This window comes from Poecilia reticulata, linkage group LG8, assembly GCF_000633615.1.
Source record: "Poecilia reticulata strain Guanapo linkage group LG8, Guppy_female_1.0+MT, whole genome shotgun sequence".
NCBI lineage: Eukaryota > Metazoa > Chordata > Actinopteri > Cyprinodontiformes > Poeciliidae > Poecilia > Poecilia reticulata.
In genome coordinates, this window is record NC_024338.1 from 23900200 (window position 1) to 23918350 (window position 18151).

At 38.3% G+C, this 18151-nt stretch overlaps 2 protein-coding genes across 6 annotated transcripts in view; both read left to right on the top strand.

Annotated features, from left to right (window-relative positions):
* The window catches only part of prkcab (protein kinase C, alpha, b), a 107477-nt gene extending 97355 nt beyond the window's left edge, over positions 1 to 10122 (top strand). Inside the window, exons 14-17 of the mRNA XM_017306310.1 lie at positions 112 to 192; positions 1132 to 1239; positions 2834 to 2974; positions 7131 to 10122. Coding sequence (XP_017161799.1) covers positions 112 to 192; positions 1132 to 1239; positions 2834 to 2974; positions 7131 to 7295 — 495 coding nt within the window. The 3' untranslated portion in view covers positions 7296 to 10122. The remainder of the gene's footprint in view (positions 1 to 111; positions 193 to 1131; positions 1240 to 2833; positions 2975 to 7130) is intronic.
* Positions 10123 to 11103: 981 nt separating this feature from the next.
* Positions 11104 to 17787, top strand: cacng5b (calcium channel, voltage-dependent, gamma subunit 5b). Of its 5 annotated transcripts, none has more exons than XM_017306034.1 (6): positions 11104 to 11359; positions 12982 to 13849; positions 15065 to 15151; positions 15503 to 15643; positions 15741 to 15886; positions 16111 to 17787. In XM_017306034.1, the coding sequence occupies exons 2-6, from the start codon at positions 13483 to 13485 to the stop codon at positions 16369 to 16371; spliced, it is 1002 nt and encodes a 333-aa protein (XP_017161523.1). In that variant the 5' UTR covers positions 11104 to 11359; positions 12982 to 13482; the 3' UTR covers positions 16372 to 17787. The 5 variants fall into 5 exon arrangements, with proteins under 5 accessions (XP_017161523.1, XP_017161524.1, XP_017161525.1 ...); XM_017306035.1 differs by having other exon boundaries at positions 13566 to 13849; XM_017306036.1 differs by lacking the exon at positions 11104 to 11359 and having other exon boundaries at positions 11769 to 13849; positions 15032 to 15151.
* The last annotated feature ends 364 nt before the right edge of the window (positions 17788 to 18151 follow it).

Sequence of the window (18151 nt, forward strand, 5' to 3'; positions counted from 1 at the left end):
GTGCAGATCTCGTACGACTCTACTCTTTACTTGCTTTTCAGCAAAGTAAGAATGAAGAAATAAGTTATTGTATTTGTAAATATATGAATGTTTTGCCTCTTTTTGTCTTAGATAATAGCTTACCAGCCTTATGGGAAATCGGTGGACTGGTGGGCTTATGGAGTTCTCCTGTATGAGATGTTGGCAGGGCAGGTAACACATTGTTTCACTCTTCACTGCCTCTTTGCAAAGGATTTGCACCAAGATCTTAAAACGTGGTAAATAACCACAATGAAATAATCAACGAATTTCCCTTTGGTTTTCCTGCTCTTATTTTAATTTTAAAATATGTAAATGTTATCTATAGATCAGATTTTTGTAGTCAAAAGAAACGATTTGAAACTCCCCCTCTGCCCTTTCCACAACATTTTTGATTACACAATATATGTGAACGCTTGTCACTGTTTGTGTTGTTCCCCTTTCTGCCACCAGAGGCACTGAAGAGAGCTAATACATCAAAGCTGCCCTGGGATAGAAAAAGTCTTTTTTTAATAAATGGGAAAAGAATAAATTTATTCAGACTTAGATAAATGCTTCCTTTGAAGTGATCTAGATTTTAATTTATCCCTTTCCAGACTTTCCTACCTTTACTAAAATTTTATACAAATCAAAATTGGTATAAAATATCAAAATAAATTCTTATCTTTCAGAAATCGACTTGCAAACAAAGCAAGTTATATTTCAGGATTAAAAATAAACTGACACTCATTTAAATCTGTCATCGTGTTATTTTATCATCACAGTAATAGAAAAATAAGCTTCTACACAGCTAAATATCTAAAATGGGAGATACTTTTTAAATACAATGATAATAATAGTTTGAAGCAATAAAAATTTGACAGATATTCTTATTTACATAACCATCTATCCATCTAAAATCAGTAGTGACATAATTTCCTGTTCCCTTTTATTTTCAAGATACGCTAAAAAATGTCACTATTCTCTGCAGAGCTTCAGACACATTGACAGCAGCGTCACCTTCGTCTGCAGACGTTGTCGCCTCGGAGTGATGCACATAACAAGCCGTAAATTGTCGTCATTGCACCTTCTGCCTGAGCTCTCTAACACTTTTCTGCTTCTGCACGTTTCTAGCCACCGTTTGATGGTGAAGACGAGGACGAGCTCTTCCAGTCCATCATGGAGCACAACGTGTCCTACCCAAAGTCCATGTCTAAAGAAGCGGTGTCCATCTGCAAAGGGGTAAGGAGAGGGAATAAATCCAGCGAGAAGGAAGATGTGCAGTTTTCCAAACAGTTCCTGGTGCAACTTTGTTTAATCTGATAAAAAAAAACCAAAAAAAAACAGACAGCAATTTTAAATCCAATTATCGACCTCCCCTGAATGTGCCACACTGTCACCTTGAAAAAGTGGCGGTGTGTTGTGATTGTGTAACAGGTCTTGTCCTGTGGCACTGCAGAAAGGCTCGTGTTTTAATCGCTTGGTGACAACAGCAGAGTCAGGTCTGCTTGAAAACAGTTTTGACATTCAAGAGGGAAGAGCACTGTTTCGATAAGCTCAGTTGTTGCCGTTCATCATACATCTGGAAGTCATAGAAACGGAGAAGATAATAACAGAAGCTTTGCAGCTTCTTGCATGAGCCAGTTTTCTGTGTGACAGCGGACATTTTGCTTTGACAGGTAATTTTCAGCGCCAACCTGAAAACGGCTGACTTGGGAGAAGTTGCGTAATCATCAGGAGGATTCACACGTCCATACATTTTTCATTGGCTGCGGAGCAAAATTCTGCTCAAAACACAGAAATAACCACAAATGCTGTATCATCTTTTTTTAATTATGTGCATTGTATAATAATAAAAAATAAGATGATACAGCATTTATATTACAAATATTAAACCATTTTTCTTATTTGTTTTATAAATATAAGATAATGACTCAGAGTGAGGATAATGACTCTGAGTCATTTTTTCCCACTCCATGTTGGCAAAATTCGAGAGGGTATATTAGAAAATAAAGCAAAGATACACTGTGTGCTCATCTCTTACCCTTTAATGTTGCTTCAGCAGAAATATATCCATCCTCATGGCTCTGCACCTTACATCAACTTTTTCAGGTGTCATCTTTCAGTTAGTTCTCACATATATATATATATTTATTTTTTTATATCAAATATAGCAGGGCATTAAGTGCTGGTCATCATGTACATATCAATCATTTTAATAGACATTAAAATACTTTTTGATAAAAAAAAGTATTTTTTTAAGTATCTGTCTTAATGGAAACACAGACTTTTAAGGTTGCAAAATGTTAGAAGACTGTGCAATAGATCTGCTTGCTGATCTAAAAAGTATTTATTTTAAAATGATCTTATTGCCACTGATGAATAAATTCATTCTTCATATGTATTGTGGTTATTTACTGACAAGAAAATTAGCTTTTAGAGTTAATTTACAAACTAGAGAGTGTTAATAACATTTGGCTGCAGACTGATAGTATTTTCTATTAACGCATCACAGCCTCATTTATTATGTTTTTATATCCTCTGGCCTGTCACACAAAATATGTTTTATAACGCGAGAACGGGTGACAAAACAGATTTCCCTCCTGTTATTGTGTGATTCACTATTTATTAGCAAAGAATTATTCATGGTTGAAATTGAAGGTGACTGAATCTCCTTTGTGTAATAATAAATTTGCTGCCAGTTTTGCTAAAGTAGCTTAGTTTACTCTCCTTTTTTTTCTTCAACTTTGCCATTTATTTGTTTTTTTGGGGTTTTTTTTTAAACCACCAAGCTGGAGTTGTCTCAGCTGCCATTTCTCATTCGGTTTGTCCTCAGCTGATGACGAAGCATCCATCAAAGCGTCTGGGCTGCAGCATGGAGGGCGAGCGGGACATCAGAGAGCAAGCCTTCTTCAGACGCATCGACTGGGAACGCCTTGCAAACCGAGAGATCCAGCCGCCTTTTAAACCCAAAGTGGTGAGTAAAGTGGATGTTTGTCTGTAATCCCAAGAACATACTTCAAAGTCTAGCGGCAGCATTTCTTTGGGGACACAATGACGTAACAACAATTTTGAGATCTGTGAAGTTATTTGGTAGTAATTTCCCGATATTTCAGAGCCAATTGATTTGAATAAATTCATTCATCATTTTCCCTGGTGAAGAATTGTTTTGTGAACTCAAGCTATGACGCCTCCAACGCCATGCTTTATTATCTGATTTTAAACACGTGTTGGTGGCTGGAAACCATAAAACAGCACTTAGTTTTGTCCTGTAACATTTCTCAGGGATGGAGCATACAGAGAAAGGGATTTTTCACAATTTTCCATTAAATAATTTTTTTAGATCATCCAGAGTTCAAGGTCCTCTTGTCTCTTCCGACAAGTTTTCAATAAGACCTAGATTTACAGACTGAAATAGTGATGCAAGAAGGTGATTTTTTTTTTGACTGGTTTACAGTTTAGAAAACTAAAAACTTGGTAATGGTAGGACAGAAAATTTCTGGCACCACCCCAAAACAACCAGTTGGCATTTAGATGCCATCTATTCGTTGTTATGGAGACTTTAGTAAACCAAATGCCACCTTAAGCTGCAGTCCGGCCTCAACACCATTGTAATAAAGAAATAGCTGGAGGCGTTACTAGTTGTGTTCAGTTTGACATTATGCTGCTCCAGTCCAGTGAATATATTGTAAGGCATTTTACTCATCTACAAGCAATGCCAACAAAGTTCTGTAGATATAAAACATTTCCTCACAGTGACCAAAAACTTTCCCTTTGATTTCCTTTTCCATAGGATTATTGAATGTCTTAATCCAAAACTTAGTTTGATTTTCCCTGACTGTATTATGTTAGCAGGATATTTATTTGCAGTTTTTCAGACATTGCACTCACCACTTCAGTTGCTCTTAATTGTTACATTCTGATTACGTTAGGAAATGAGAAAATGACTCAGAAAACACTCCGTCGTCTCCTTTGAGCCCTCTAATGTAAATTATTCACTATTTCAGCTTTCCAGGCARCTGCATAGATAATAAGAATAGTTTTTTTTTTATTAACACAAAGTCAGTATAGCGAAATTCTTATTGACCACCGTGTTTTTACTGCCTAATTTCATAGGATCAAAATAATTCTTTGATCAATTTCTGGTCCTTTGATTTGAATTGACCATCTGAGCAACCAGGTTTTCACTACAGGAATGTCAGTCTCTAAGTATTCAAATACTTTGTAACTTTTGTTTCTCTGGTTTCTGAAAAAGATGTTGGAGGTCGAAAAATGTGCAGAAAGCATCCTGCGTAGCGATTTTCTGCCACACACAGAGTGTGATGTATGTCATTTTAAATCGCTGCTGAATAATTTAAATAATTTCCTGGAGGAAACTGCTTTGTGCAAACACGGCTCCTTAGTGAGAATGCAGGAATCTGAATGTATATCATGTCTTTTTTTTATGCATTTATTTGTTTTTTCTTGCTAAACTATAATAATTTATATTCACCCAGAAAAGCTGAAGGTTGAAAATTCAGCAGTTAGCGCCTGCTTGCACCTCCTAAACCACATCCTGTGATGGAAACTTCTCATTTTCTGCTTGCTGAACGCCCCATCCTTCATCCCCTCAGCGCCCAGGAAGTCTGAAGCATTGTCACTGATGGTTAAAAATAGCAGAGTTGCCCTTTACTTCCACACCAAATAAATGCAAAACTGCACACACGATGTCACGCATAAGGAGAGGAAAACACTTCTAAAAGCAGGTGGTTCTATTAGAGCTGCGCTGTGTGGCTTTTTACATTTGTGAGATCATGTGCTGTGACATAAATTGGTCCGAAGGGACAGCAAACTGATCCATCGGAGCCTTTATGGCTCTGCTTGTGTTAAATTATGGAGCAGCTGAAAATATCTGGAATGCTAATGTGTCTCCTGAGTAGATGCATTGCAAAGAAGAAGTGCTGAAATTCAATATGACAAATTATTGGTTTTTGCTGTGCGAATCATCTGTATTTCATTGTATAAAAGAGCATAAAATGCTTTGCAAAAAGCTGTCAGGCCCATTTGAACTTTTTCATATTTTGTTATACTACCTCCTTCAATGTGTTTTATAGGGATTGTCCAAGAAAAATTATTGCGCAATTGTGAGGTAGTTTTCCAGAAAATAAAAAAATGTGTGTGTATTAGTGTGTTGTGCATTTGCAATAATTTTTTTTTTACACTGACTTGAACTTAGACAAACTTCATTGTCATTCAGAATACAGAAAGTGGACAGAATAAAAAATATAAACTGTAAATAGATTCTGACAGGGTGGCAATATTATGTTGAGTTAAAAACTTTAGATTTTACTCATAATATGTAGTATTTAAAAAGGTCTAGAACAGTGTTTCTCAATCTTTTTCGGGCCAGCGCCCCCCTAGCCCTAATCCAGGTCCCTCACCACCCCCCACCAAAGAATTTGTAGGTTACTTTGCACTGACAATTATTTTATTATTAATGTTACTATCATTATTGTAGATGTTTTGAATCGGCGGACCGATTATGTTTTCCCGTACACTTCGCGCCCCTTACGCTCCTTCACCTCGCGCACATAACTGGGTAAATGTAGCGAGTTTTGCCCTAAATGTATCGGCGTCTGGAGGAGAGGGCTAGGGGGAAGGCGAGCGTATGTTTCTACGCTCCTTCGTGGGGGGGGGGGGTGCCGATTTATGTTTTCGCATCCACCTGAATAATGTGTAGTTGCGCCCCTGCCCATGGCACTTCAACAATATTATTTTACCTTTTATCTGGAAATAGTGTCTGTTTATTCTTAGCATACAGTCCTCTGTATTAATTATTGCTCGAAAGGTCTTGCCATACCAGTTTATTCCTCCGTATTTACTTTAGTTTCTTAGTTTATTCTTGCATTTGTTCTTCATTCATGTCCATTTAGTTTCCTTTGATTAGTATTATCCTCTCTATTGCTATGTCCACTTTAGTTTCTTTCCTGTTGCTAAATTTATTTGATCGTTTATTGACCATCAGTAATTTTCACTCATTACCTGCTGCGCCTCCTAATCATCATGTGTTTCACATCATGTGTTCATCATTTTTCACTGTTCAGCGTCGGATTCTCTGTTTTTATGCCATAATTCACATCTAGTTCGTCGCTCCGTTTTATGTCCCGCTTCTCCTGTTTCAAAGTTTAGCGCAATGTGTGCGGCGGTTTTTTGTTTGTTTGTTTTTTTAACCCCCTAAGGTGCAGGGCGGTCGGGAAACATATCGATGGGGAAAAGGCAGACTGACATAAACCTTTTAAAACAACGGAAACAATTTCTGCATTCTGATTATTGAAATGTAAAAGTGCTGTGTTGTTCTATCACCCCCGTTTCATACCGGACCACTTACAGCACCGTGTTAACGCCATAAAATGAATGCTCTCTATCGTGGTATCACCCATGGAGGGATTTCTTTATTTCTTTATTGAAATGGGTTCATTTTTCAGAGGGATACAAAGTCAGGGCATCGTGATTTTAGTAATTTCATGTTTATAAGAGCGATTTTCTGTTGTCCTTCATGGAAGCGGGCAGCTTTCAAACAGAAATAAAACACTTTTTAATATGAATTGCTGCTTTGACATGATCACAGAACTGCCAAAACATATGTAGCCTACATAAATACCAGACAAAGTGAATCACAGCAGCGTCATCAGCTGGTGTAATGCTGAACTGATGCGGAGCGGAGCTGCGCCATGAAGCTACAAACACCGAATAGAAGAAGAGCTGCCATCGATACAGTTGCAGCCAAGCATGATTTACTTTTACACAGTACAGTTTTACCAAGTTGCTCAAAATCTAAACTGGTATTGTTGTGGATTTAAGGTGTAAAGTTTACCTTCGACCAAACGCCCCCCAAAGGCATCCCAGCGCCCCCCTTTTGTAAAAATGTCCGCCAGCGCCCCCTGCTGTCCTCTGAACCCCCCCTGGGGGGCGGTACCGCCCACGTTGAGAACCGCTAGTCTAGAAGCATAAAATAAATAGTGCCTGTTAAATAATGTCCATTGTTGGGTCTTCCTCATTGCAGCTTTTGACTTGTTAAACCCTCTGAAACAGAAAACTTTAGGATGTTTGACATAAACACTCCTCTCTCTCCTCTATCTTCTCATCGCTTGCAGTGTGGAAAGGGAGCGGAAAACTTCGACAAGTTCTTCACGCGCACGCAGCCCGTACTGACCCCTCCAGACCAGCTGGTCATCGCCAACATCGACCAGAGCGAGTTCGCTGGCTTCTCCTTCATCAACCCTCAGTTTATCCATCCGTCTCTGCACAGCGTGGTATGAGGAGGAAACATCTAAAGCGTCCCATGGCCAACAGACTCAGTTTGTCCTCTAGTTTCTGCATCTGAGAATCATGCAATTTAAGGGAACTGGCACTTATTTCCAACTCTCCGTCCTGTGGTGCATTATTTAGTCCACCTCCGTGTTTCCAGACTCCCAGCTGTGGTTTTCTGCAGACCTGCAGCCTTTTATCTTGTGAATGAATGTGTCTCGGTATCAGTTACTATCTCTTTTGGTGTTAAAGGTACGATGCGGTTTTCCCCTCACGTCCCCGCAATGCACAAAAACACTGAAGCATCACACCTCCCCCACTGTTCTGCCTGAACTTTATCTACATGTTTGTTACATTTCTACACTGAGAAAAGAGTTAGTACACTGTTACACGAGTGCCAAAGTAGAGATGAAAATACATTTATATTGCTTTTTTCTTTTTTTTCCACCTTTGGCCTTTCCTTATCCTGTCGACTCACTAAAACGTCTCAACAAGAGGCTGTTTGTATTTGTCGTTTTGTAGAGCGTGTTACTACAGTATATCTGACTCGATTTGGACAGACAGAAGCAAACCGTGTTTTAATGTTGCAATTCATCCTGGTCTTTTCAGCACAGCAGATGTTAGCTGCAGTGGGCAAGTGTCGTTCGGAAAAAAAATCTGAGTTAGCGAGATGCTATTTTCATATGCACAAAGCAGATCTCTGTCGCATGCTTATTTTCTGACTCTGTATGAGCTGTAGGGTCTAGGATGCAGTACACGTCTTGTATGACTGTAAGGTTTAGTATACTGGTATAAAATTCAACAATATACATGTTTACTCGGATTAAAAGTTTCTTACTGGGATAAAGGTTTTGTGTTTGACTTTTGCGTTCAAAGAGGTCCGAACCCAATGTTATTTTTTTTGTCGTTGTTGGGGTTTTGTTCGTGTAAATATGTTCAAGAAGAGATGTTACTTGCCGATTTTATACAACAAAATGAATGTGCTTTTACTACCATAGACGGTTTGAACATTTCTATGTTTAGATTAGTCCTGAAAACAGATCTATATGACGTTTGGCTGATTCTTTGGTAGCTTTGGTATCAGCAAACCCTGTCTTACACGTATGTACACCAAGTATTTATCCGCTGTTTTCTACTACTCAGTGTCATATAGAGAATATGCAGCACTACCCATGCGTGGAGCGATCGAATGCCCCTCTTGCCTTGGTCCCGACAGGGTCGACTCCCTCTGTAGACGAACTGAATCCCAAACCGAGCCGTAGCGGTGTAACGATTCTGGAGCGCCCTGTGGCCGAAACGTGTCATGTCTTTATATTTATATCGTGTGCATGCGTGAGGCGAGGCCTGATCCGAGCATGAAAAATGGCCCCTGCATGATGTAGAGACCGTGATGTCGTGCAGAATGAGAAAACCAGCCAGCAATGTGTACATTTTTTTTTCTGTTGTTGTATTTTATCCGATCACGTCTCTCCTCTTTCTCTGTCATGTAGCCTAATCTGTTTGGCTAAAATAGCGCGATTTTGAGCAGTGTAAGAAATGTGAATTGTTTGACATGGCTGTTTGTGTTCTCTGGTGCCAAGCACATGCTCATGTATTCAACACACTTAATTTGTCCGCTTTGCTACTGAGAGATACTAACTTCTAATGGAAAATCTGCAAAAAGCTGCCATTTTTAGATTCCCGCACAACTCAAAACCCATGAATTAAATCTAAACATGCTGTCTGAGTTTGCACTTCGTACAGTGACTTGTAATCAAACACCTTGACTTTTTTTTCCCACATTTTATTTCTGTACAACAAGCAAACTTCAATGTATTTCACTGATCCATAACTGTAAAGTAAAACTGACACATTGTTAGATCTGTTCGAGGTGTTTGTCTACCAGCTTTGCTCACGCTTCGTTAGACTGAAATCACCTTTTAACATCAAATTGTCTCGCTGCAGATTCTGAGTTGAATTTACCCCTGGGCTTTGATTGGGTCATGTCTTGTTGGAAAGTCATTCTCTGTGCCACGGTTGAGTCTTTTGAAGCCTCTAATAGGTTTATATCCAGTTGTTTTGTATTATATTCATCTGCACATCAACTTTGACCTGCCTTCCAGTTTCTGCCAAAGAAAACTATCTCCACGTCACGATGCTGCCACCTCCATGGGTTAGCCTGTGTTTACGGTGCCCAGCATGAGTCCTGTTTGTGTAATAATCTTTAAATGGGACTTCCAAAGTCTTTCTTTCAACAACAACGTTTTTTTTTTGTCACTTTCCTTTAAAGGCAGAGTGTAGAGTGGCTGTCAGACTTTTTCCACCTGAGTTGTGTAACTCTGCGGCTCCTCCAGTGTCTGATAAATGTTTTTCTTGCCTGGTATTTCCTTTCACTTCACTATTTTACACACTATGTTATGTTGGTCTGTTGCGGACAAGTTAGATCCTCAAGAGTTTCTGTTTTGTAGCTTTTAGATGCTTCGACACCACTGACTCAAACAAACTTCTCAGAACTAGATTATATCCAGAGCAGGAAATTCAACCATTTCATTTAGGTGTATTAAGGCTACAATATGTAAATATTATTTTAAAAATGTGTTTTTTTACACATTTGTTAAAACTGCCTCTCTGCTACAGTATCGTATGAGACAGATAGACTCTCTGCATTTTTTCTGAGCTACTACAGTGATCTACAAAAATCAGTCAACTTCATGTACGTTGTTTTTAACTGAGCGATATATTTCTGAAGGTAGTAGAAGAGCTTTATTTTTTTTTTTCTCACAGATTATCTGTCTTAAACTATACTCTGACGACAAAGTGTCAGTTTTAATAAATGTGTAAAAAAAGAACAAAAAAAAACAAAAACATTTTCATAAAAGTTACAAACCGGAGATTCAAACCAAGGATGCGACTAAAAGCTGCAGGACAACAGCTTTTGAGAAGATGAGTTGATGACCTTGGTCTTTATATGAAATCACAATGTAATAAATTGAAGTTTGAGGTTGCGAAGCAACAAAAGTTCAATACTGTTTCAAGGCACTGTATGTATCTGGACCAAAATTAAATCTTTTAAAAGAAACTTGAATGTTTACATGTCTCATATTGAGAAACTATGTTGGATGGAAGATTGGAGAAAAACCTTTTTCAATCTGTTATGTGGGTAAAGAATTACTGCAGGTTACATTTAGAGCTACAGAGCGGTTTGTATGTTTCCCCTCAGTGTTCCTGCTTTGTAACCTGATTCTTCTTGTCCCTCTGTTCTTTGTGGTATGACGGATACTGTGTATAAATAAAGTATGAAATATATATATATATATAAATATACATCATAATGTCTTATTGATTGTTTTCCTTGTGTGGTATTATTGCTCAAATGTGTTTGATTCTCTACTTCAGCAAAACAGCAAAAGGAACCAACTTTCAAAAGCTACATTTGTTTTCTCTGATCTTAAAATAACCAGATATTTTATGAGTTGAGTGGTGTGAAAAAAGAAAACGCCATGAAGTCCACCTGAGCTTCCAGTCCATCTGGAAGCTCAGGTGAGCTGACCCTGGTGCTCATTTACAGTCATTTTTTCATACTTTAATCAAGATTCATTTGGAGTCAGGTCATCTTTACATAAAACAAAACCTTTACCTAAAATCTAGGAATTCCTCTAGTAGTTTGCTAGTGATGCTCAAAGTCATTTGAAGTTGCAGCTGCTGAGTTTCTCTCTCTCTCTCTCTCTCTCTCTCTCTCTCTCTCTCTCTCTCTCTCTCTCTCTCTCTCTCTCTCTCTCTGTGTGTGAGTATTCTCACAATGAGCAAAACAGAAATCAGACAGCAGAGCAGGACTAAGTAGCTCTCTGTCTCTCTTCTTCTCTCACTCTTTCTCTGCCTCTCTGTCTCTCTCTCTCTCTCTCTCTCTCTCTCTCTCTCTGTCTCTCCCTCACCCGTTGGACTGTAGCATCGACTCACCTCTTCATCGTCTCCGTCAATTCCCTGTTCTCCGGAGGATTTTATTGATCACTGCTGAATTTACCTCATTATTCTTCCATCAGGACTTTTTTGTTTAACCTTGAGCTGCAAGATTTTGTGGTCAACACTTTACAAACAGGTAGGAGAAAACTGGACACTGTAGTCACTGTGAAAAAAACGTCACATGCTTTTAGACGTATTTGGGGATTTTGACGGTTTTCACCTTGAACTTGTCGGACATTCTTGTTGAGTTGGCTGTTTCATTCCTGTTGTACTGTCCAGCCTGGTGGACCTTAATTTCAAGTAACTATTTTAGAAATTTGTTTCTAAATTAATTTAAACACTTGCAAAAAAAATACAATCGTCTTAAATCAAAACAAACTTCTATCATTTTAGGTCTTCTACAAGTACCAAAGTTATTTCTATTTACTAAATGCTACAATAATGAGCAAAAGAATATGTAAAAAAATTTTAATATAAATTGAAGTAAATTAATTTAATAATAATATAATAATAATAATTTAATAAAATGTATACATTTTAGTGCTGCAACATCATCTCTCTCTGAAATTATTGTAATGTAATTTCTGCATCATTTGGTCATAGTAGCTCATTATGCTGTTGAATCATCTAATGATGATCCGTTTTTAGTTAAATAGCAAGAATTTACTTGATTATTATTTAGTATTTCAAAATTATTAAATACATTTTTTATGAATTACAGGGATGAGAAACGGGCCCACAGCATCACACATCCTCCACCATACTTTGAAACAAGCTCAGTGTTTGTTTTTCAAGTCCAGCTGAAATATATGTGGCCCAGAAATTTCAACCCAAGTCCCATCTGACCAAAACGCCTCATTCCAGATAAACACAATTTATTTTTAGCTAACTCCACACGCTCACGTTCCTGATGGCTGAACAGGGAAACTGTTTCTTGGCATTCCTCACAACTTTTTAAACTTGTAATTAACATCTAATAATGGATACTCATTACTTACAAACAGCTGATGAATCGGCTCATTAGTACTTCAATAAAACTTAAGAAACATTTAACGCATTTTATCCCATTGTTTTAATTTTGAATATTTTCTAAACCTATTTTGCATTCATTTTGAGACAAAATAACTTATTTCTGGCGAATAAAACGGTAAAAAGCGTCCTAGTCTGGCTGATCTGACTGAGTTGGTATACAACGTTCCCAGCTGGCACCCAGGTGGTGCAGGACTTTAATCAGCTGTCTTGTTTGCTTGTGATGATGCATAACAACAGGAGGTCGGGACGCTGAATCTACATAACTTTAAAGAGCTGCTTCATTTTTTTTTTAAACACATCAACTTTTGAGACACCAATATCTCAAGCTGATAGATGAATGTCTTCAGGCTGTTTTGAAATAAACAAAGTGAAGGTTTAGGAAATTCATGTTTAAAAGTCCTTTGTCCTTTGCACTGCTCTCTGATACTCTGTGCCTTTAGCAAATCAGCCCACATTCGTATGTCTCCCAGTGGGAGGTCTAAATGACCACTTTTCCTCTCCAGATGACGTCTTACTGTACAATTCTTCACCCATATCTGCAGACTGATTGTGTCTGTGAGCGACTGGCTTCTACTCACTGCCTGAAAATGTCAGAAACGAGGAGAGGATTTTAAACAATGCCAGCATTTGTATTCATAGCAGTCTGCAACGTATTTCAGGTCTTTTAGTCTGGAGGCTCAAAAGGCTTCATAAATGGTTTCCATTTTATTCTTTCTTTCATGGCAGGTTGCCTGGAGTTAGGCAGGACACGAAGAGAATTTAAAAAGGAGAATAGATATGGCAGAGGTCTGCTCTCTGGCATATGACTGAAAACAGATCTAAAATGAACATTAAAGGTATTATTGATTTAACCCTGCATCATTTCGATGAGATTGTTTTGTAAGAATGGCCTGAAATGTGTGGTGGGTAACTGAAAGACTTGGCGCTCATAGATATTTTCATCTTCATCTTTGTTGTCTATCATCTTTCCTGCTCCAAATTTTCACCACTTTTTGCTCAGATGAGTTCACAGAGCTCAACACTTGCAGACACATCTAAAACTCTGAATGAATGAGATTGCGTAATCTTTTTTTGAATGCATGTGTAAGATTTTAGTAGAATTGCTGTTTTTCTGGGGGGGGGTTCATGTATAAAAACAAGTATTTTATTTATTGTATGCATTTATATGACTAATATTAAAGTATTTGGAATTTATTATAAAAAAAAGTTACATTTAGACTTCCACCGATGCATTCCCCCCCTTTAATTTTCCACATATTTCTAACATTCTTCTCATCCCTTAAACACCTTCTTTCCTTCCTTCCCTCCAGGAAGACTCCAGGACCCAGTTTTTATTATTATTATTATTATTATTATTATTATTATTATTATTATTATAACAAGCATCTTCTGGAAACCATGAGTGCGTGCAGCAGGAAGGCTCTGACTTTACTCAGCAGCGTCTTTGCAATCAGCGGCCTGGGGCTGCTGGGAGTGGCGGTGAGCACAGATTACTGGCTCTACCTGGAGGAGGGAGTCATCATGCCTCTGAACCAGACGGCTGACATCAAGACGTCGCTGCACTCAGGTCTCTGGAGGGTCTGCTTTCTGGCTGGTTGGTAACATTAACATGCTTTAAGGGGTGATGCAGAGATTTGTGATGAATTTTGACAGCGAGCCGTCTGCTAATCAGGGTTGGTGAAAAACGGATTTCACACTCACACTCTGAAAGATGTCCGTCTTGTAACTGGGGAGATAACTGATCGTGTCACACTGACGCGTCGTCACGCCGCCGCAGCTTTGACAGTCGTTCAATTGACATTCACAGCGGCTATGAGTAAGTGTGGAACGGGAGCGTCTGAGTCCGGTTTCAGTCACACGCTGTAAGAGGAGGCGAGTTCAGTGATGCACCGTGTTACACATAAACAACGAGCTTCAAGAAAGCGATGCCACCCCGCTGTGCCACAGACGGGATGATTCCAGCTGGACTCTGTGTTACGTCGACTGAGATGCATCACATCCTCTCTCCACGGCATGCCGTGTAATCCACACTTCTGCAAAAATAAAAATACACTGAAGACAGACTGAGAATCAATTTCTTATCGACAGCTAAAGGAGAGCTTTACAGTAACTAATAGCAAATGGAGGATGTATCATCAGTTGTAAAAAAAAAWAAACAAAAAGTAAAATTAGCAATCATTGTAATAGGAATGTCTACCATTTGACAAAAAATATCATGCCTAAAAGAAATTAGTAAGGATTAAACTCCATGATACTCGCATAGAGAATCAAAATGCCTTATAGAGAGACATTTTATGCTCAAGACAATAAAGAGATCCAATTATTTTTCACAACAGGTAGAAGAATGCTTGGAAGAGTCAAATGGAGGATTTTAACCTAAAGATACAGCAGCAAGTGTCAAACATGGCAGTGGCAGCATCATGAYGTACAAAGTGAAAACATTCAGCTAACTATTATTCAGGTTGAATGCAGGTGATTTGAAACTGTATGGATCTGAGAAAATCTACCATAAATTCATATTTTTGAGCAATATTATTGATTGTGAAAATCACTGAAGTATTTAATTGTGAGATCGTTCCACGCTGGAGAAGCAGTGGTTCAACCATTAGAAAACCTAACTTGTAAAMAACAGCACCACAGCATAATTCCCTCAGTAAAAAATAAAAAAATAAGAATCAACTCGTTTCCCTGCAGCATTTTAACATTTTCCTTTTTATTAAATATAAAACTGYKTCACTTGCTTTTAAGATTTCTAGAGAAGCAGTGCAARTGAGAGCTCATCTTYTGTTTTCTACTTTGCTTTTCTCAGGTGAGGAATCYGGCCGCTGCTTCACCATCGAGTACATGATGCCAACGAGTCTCCAGCTGACGTCAGAGTCCACAGGAAATGTACTCAGTGAGTGAAAAAGAAATGCATCCTTCTGGTGTTGTTCAAGGCACTTGTGCAACCAGCTGGAGCATTGTTCTGTGATGGGAGCTTGTTGTTTTCTAATGCATGTCCATTCAGAAATACCTGATCTGAAAGCATTTTGACAAATGAGTCATCAGAAACCTCGAGTTCCTGCCTGTTTCTCTCCAGAGCACTTATCACACACAGTCAACGTCACGAGTCCTTCAGTGCAGCTGAGGACAAAATGTCAGAAAAAAGTGTTTACAAGTTCAATCCAACAAAGGAGTAACTTATCTTCACWTCAACATGAATGAAAACAATGCCCTACAACTTCTTGTCTCTGCTTCGTCTTCTCAGAGATGATCCGCACAGCGACTCCATTCCCTCTGGTCAGCCTCTTCTTCATGTTCATYGGTTTTGTCCTCAACAACATCGGACACGTGCGTCCTCACCGCACCATCCTGGCRTTTGTCTCAGGAATCTTCTTCATCCTTTCTGGTGCACAGATCTTGATTATTTGTCTTAGGTTTCTGAAGTGTTTTTTTTTTTTTCTTATTTCCTGACCATGTTCACAAAACGATTCTCTATGCTTCAGGACTGGCTCTAGTGGTGGGTCTGGTGTTGTACATCTCCAGCATAAATGATGAGATGCTGAACAGAACAAAGAGYAGTGAGGCCTACTTCTCCTACAAGTATGGCTGGTCTTTCGCCTTTGCTGCCCTCTCCTTCCTGCTCACTGAGGTACAAAAATGACTGCAAAATCTTTGCTTTGCACCATTTAAGATGTGGTCAATGGGGAGAGTGACCTCTGCTGGTCACAATGAGGAACTGTAGTGCTACAGTGTTTCCCGGCCCTGGTTCATGTTTTAAATACCTCCACGCTTCAAATTGACTGAATTTATATAGTATTTACGCTACATTATTTCCACAAGCTATTTCAAATTATTTCTTCTCTCCCACTGCAGAGTGCRGGAGTCATGTCCGTCTACCTGTTCATGAAGCGCTACACAGCAGAGGAGATCTACCAGGCTCGCCGCCCCACTTTCTACCGGCCTCGGCTCAGCAACTGCTCCGACCACTCCGGTCAGTTCCTCCACCCAGAGTCCTGGTCGCGTGGACGAAGCCCCTCTGACATTTCGAGCGAAGCGTCCCTGCAGATGAGCGCCAGCTACCCAGCTCTCCTCAAATGTCCCGACTACGACCAGGTGTTATCTTCACCTTGTTGAGTCAACAGAGGTCGATAAAAGGTCACTGAGCAATCTCTTAAAGAGTCAAGTAGCAAAGTGAAACAAAGAAGTTTCATTATATTGAAAAGAGACCCACCAAATAAGTGAGTGCTGTTGGTCACAAGACTTGAGTTGAGTTAATTCCTATTAGGAAGAAAAGATTTCTTTGTAAATAGTCACAGTAYGTTTGCAGCTTAAATGCTGAAAAGTTTTAATTTTGTTAGGATCTTATWYGACAGACCAGGGTTTTCAATCCAAARMGCCATTTTTACCCTYAGTCATGCTAAATAAAATTCATTTATAGCCACAAATGTTACTGAATACAGTAAATTAATTTAAAAAGCMACAATTTTATTTCTATTTTTAAGTTTTACAAATAGGAAAAACATAACTTTCCAACTTTAATGAGGTGTTGACATTTGTGGAAAATGAATTGGGGAAAAAAAAGCACAGTTTCCAACTTAATGACAAGAAAAATAAATCTAAATATATCATTAGTACAACTTTTAGTTTCAGTTGTGGAAATTAATGCTATTATTCCATAAAAGAACCTGCTAAAACCTGCATTTGTTGTTATATGTACATCTAAAAACATTAGTTGGTTGAAACATTAATTAAAAACTCGATCTAGTGACCGATGTTGAGGACAATTAGATGAGAAGAAAACCAGATGACTCTTCTCTCTTGGCTACTCAAACACCATTGAGAAGCTAAAGTGTCTGATGACCATATTTTTTCCTTCCTCTTCAAAGAATGACCCTCTTTGGTCCACAAYGCAAAACTCAATAAAACATAATAAAGCTTGAGATTGTAAGGTGACAAAATATGAAAAGGTTTGAGAGTTAATTCCTTTACAAAGGATCATGTACTTTGATTGTATTTTAGAATGCTATTGTTCAAGGAGTTAGCTTCGGTTAGCTATGTCTAAAAACATGTATCATGACACCATAGCATCCAGTTAGTGCAGAATATTAGCATTTATTTTACTTTTTTTCCGTTAGGGAAAATGATCTTTGTCCTGGAGACATGCATATGTGTTTTTTTTTTGTCCTGAAATTTGTGTTAAATTTGATCGTTCTAGTTTCTGTCACATCTGTTGATTTTATTCGATTCTGCAATCAAATTACATTCTGTATCAGAAAAATGTGTGGTATATTAACAGAAATTACTAGGGTTTTTGTGTGTGGTGTTATTGGCAAGGTCAAGTATTCCCCATTTCAAACAGGAAACAACGATATTATGTTGGCAAACATTTCAGCCCTGTATAGATTAAGCATTTTRATAAAAGATGTTGGAAATCAGAACAAGAATAGATGTTAATTACTGAGTATCGCCCATGGTTTAACTATTTTTGTGATAAAAATGTGTAGYACACTAAATCGCCTAGGTAATAAATGATTTTAGCACAGCAGCATACAGTAGTCTGTATTCTTGAGAATTAACAGGTGTAATTTACACTTCAGCCACTAGGGCAAAAAAGAGGGAAAAAAGTCCTTTTTTTACAAATTAGTTTTTATAACAGACCTAAACTTCAACTCTAAAATGGTTTGATTAGTGAATCATTCGGGATCTCTGACTATGGAAACTGTGATCCTCTACAATTCACCTTTTCATTGCTCAGCACTAAGAGGTGGATTYATAGGAATAGCAGAAATTGTGAAAAATATAACTTTTTGCATAATCATGCCATAGTTTTTTGCAAGAGACAGAAATTATCATGTTAAAAGGTTAAATTGTGATTTTGGTTGAATCTGATTGTTTTCTGTGTTCCTGTTTTTTT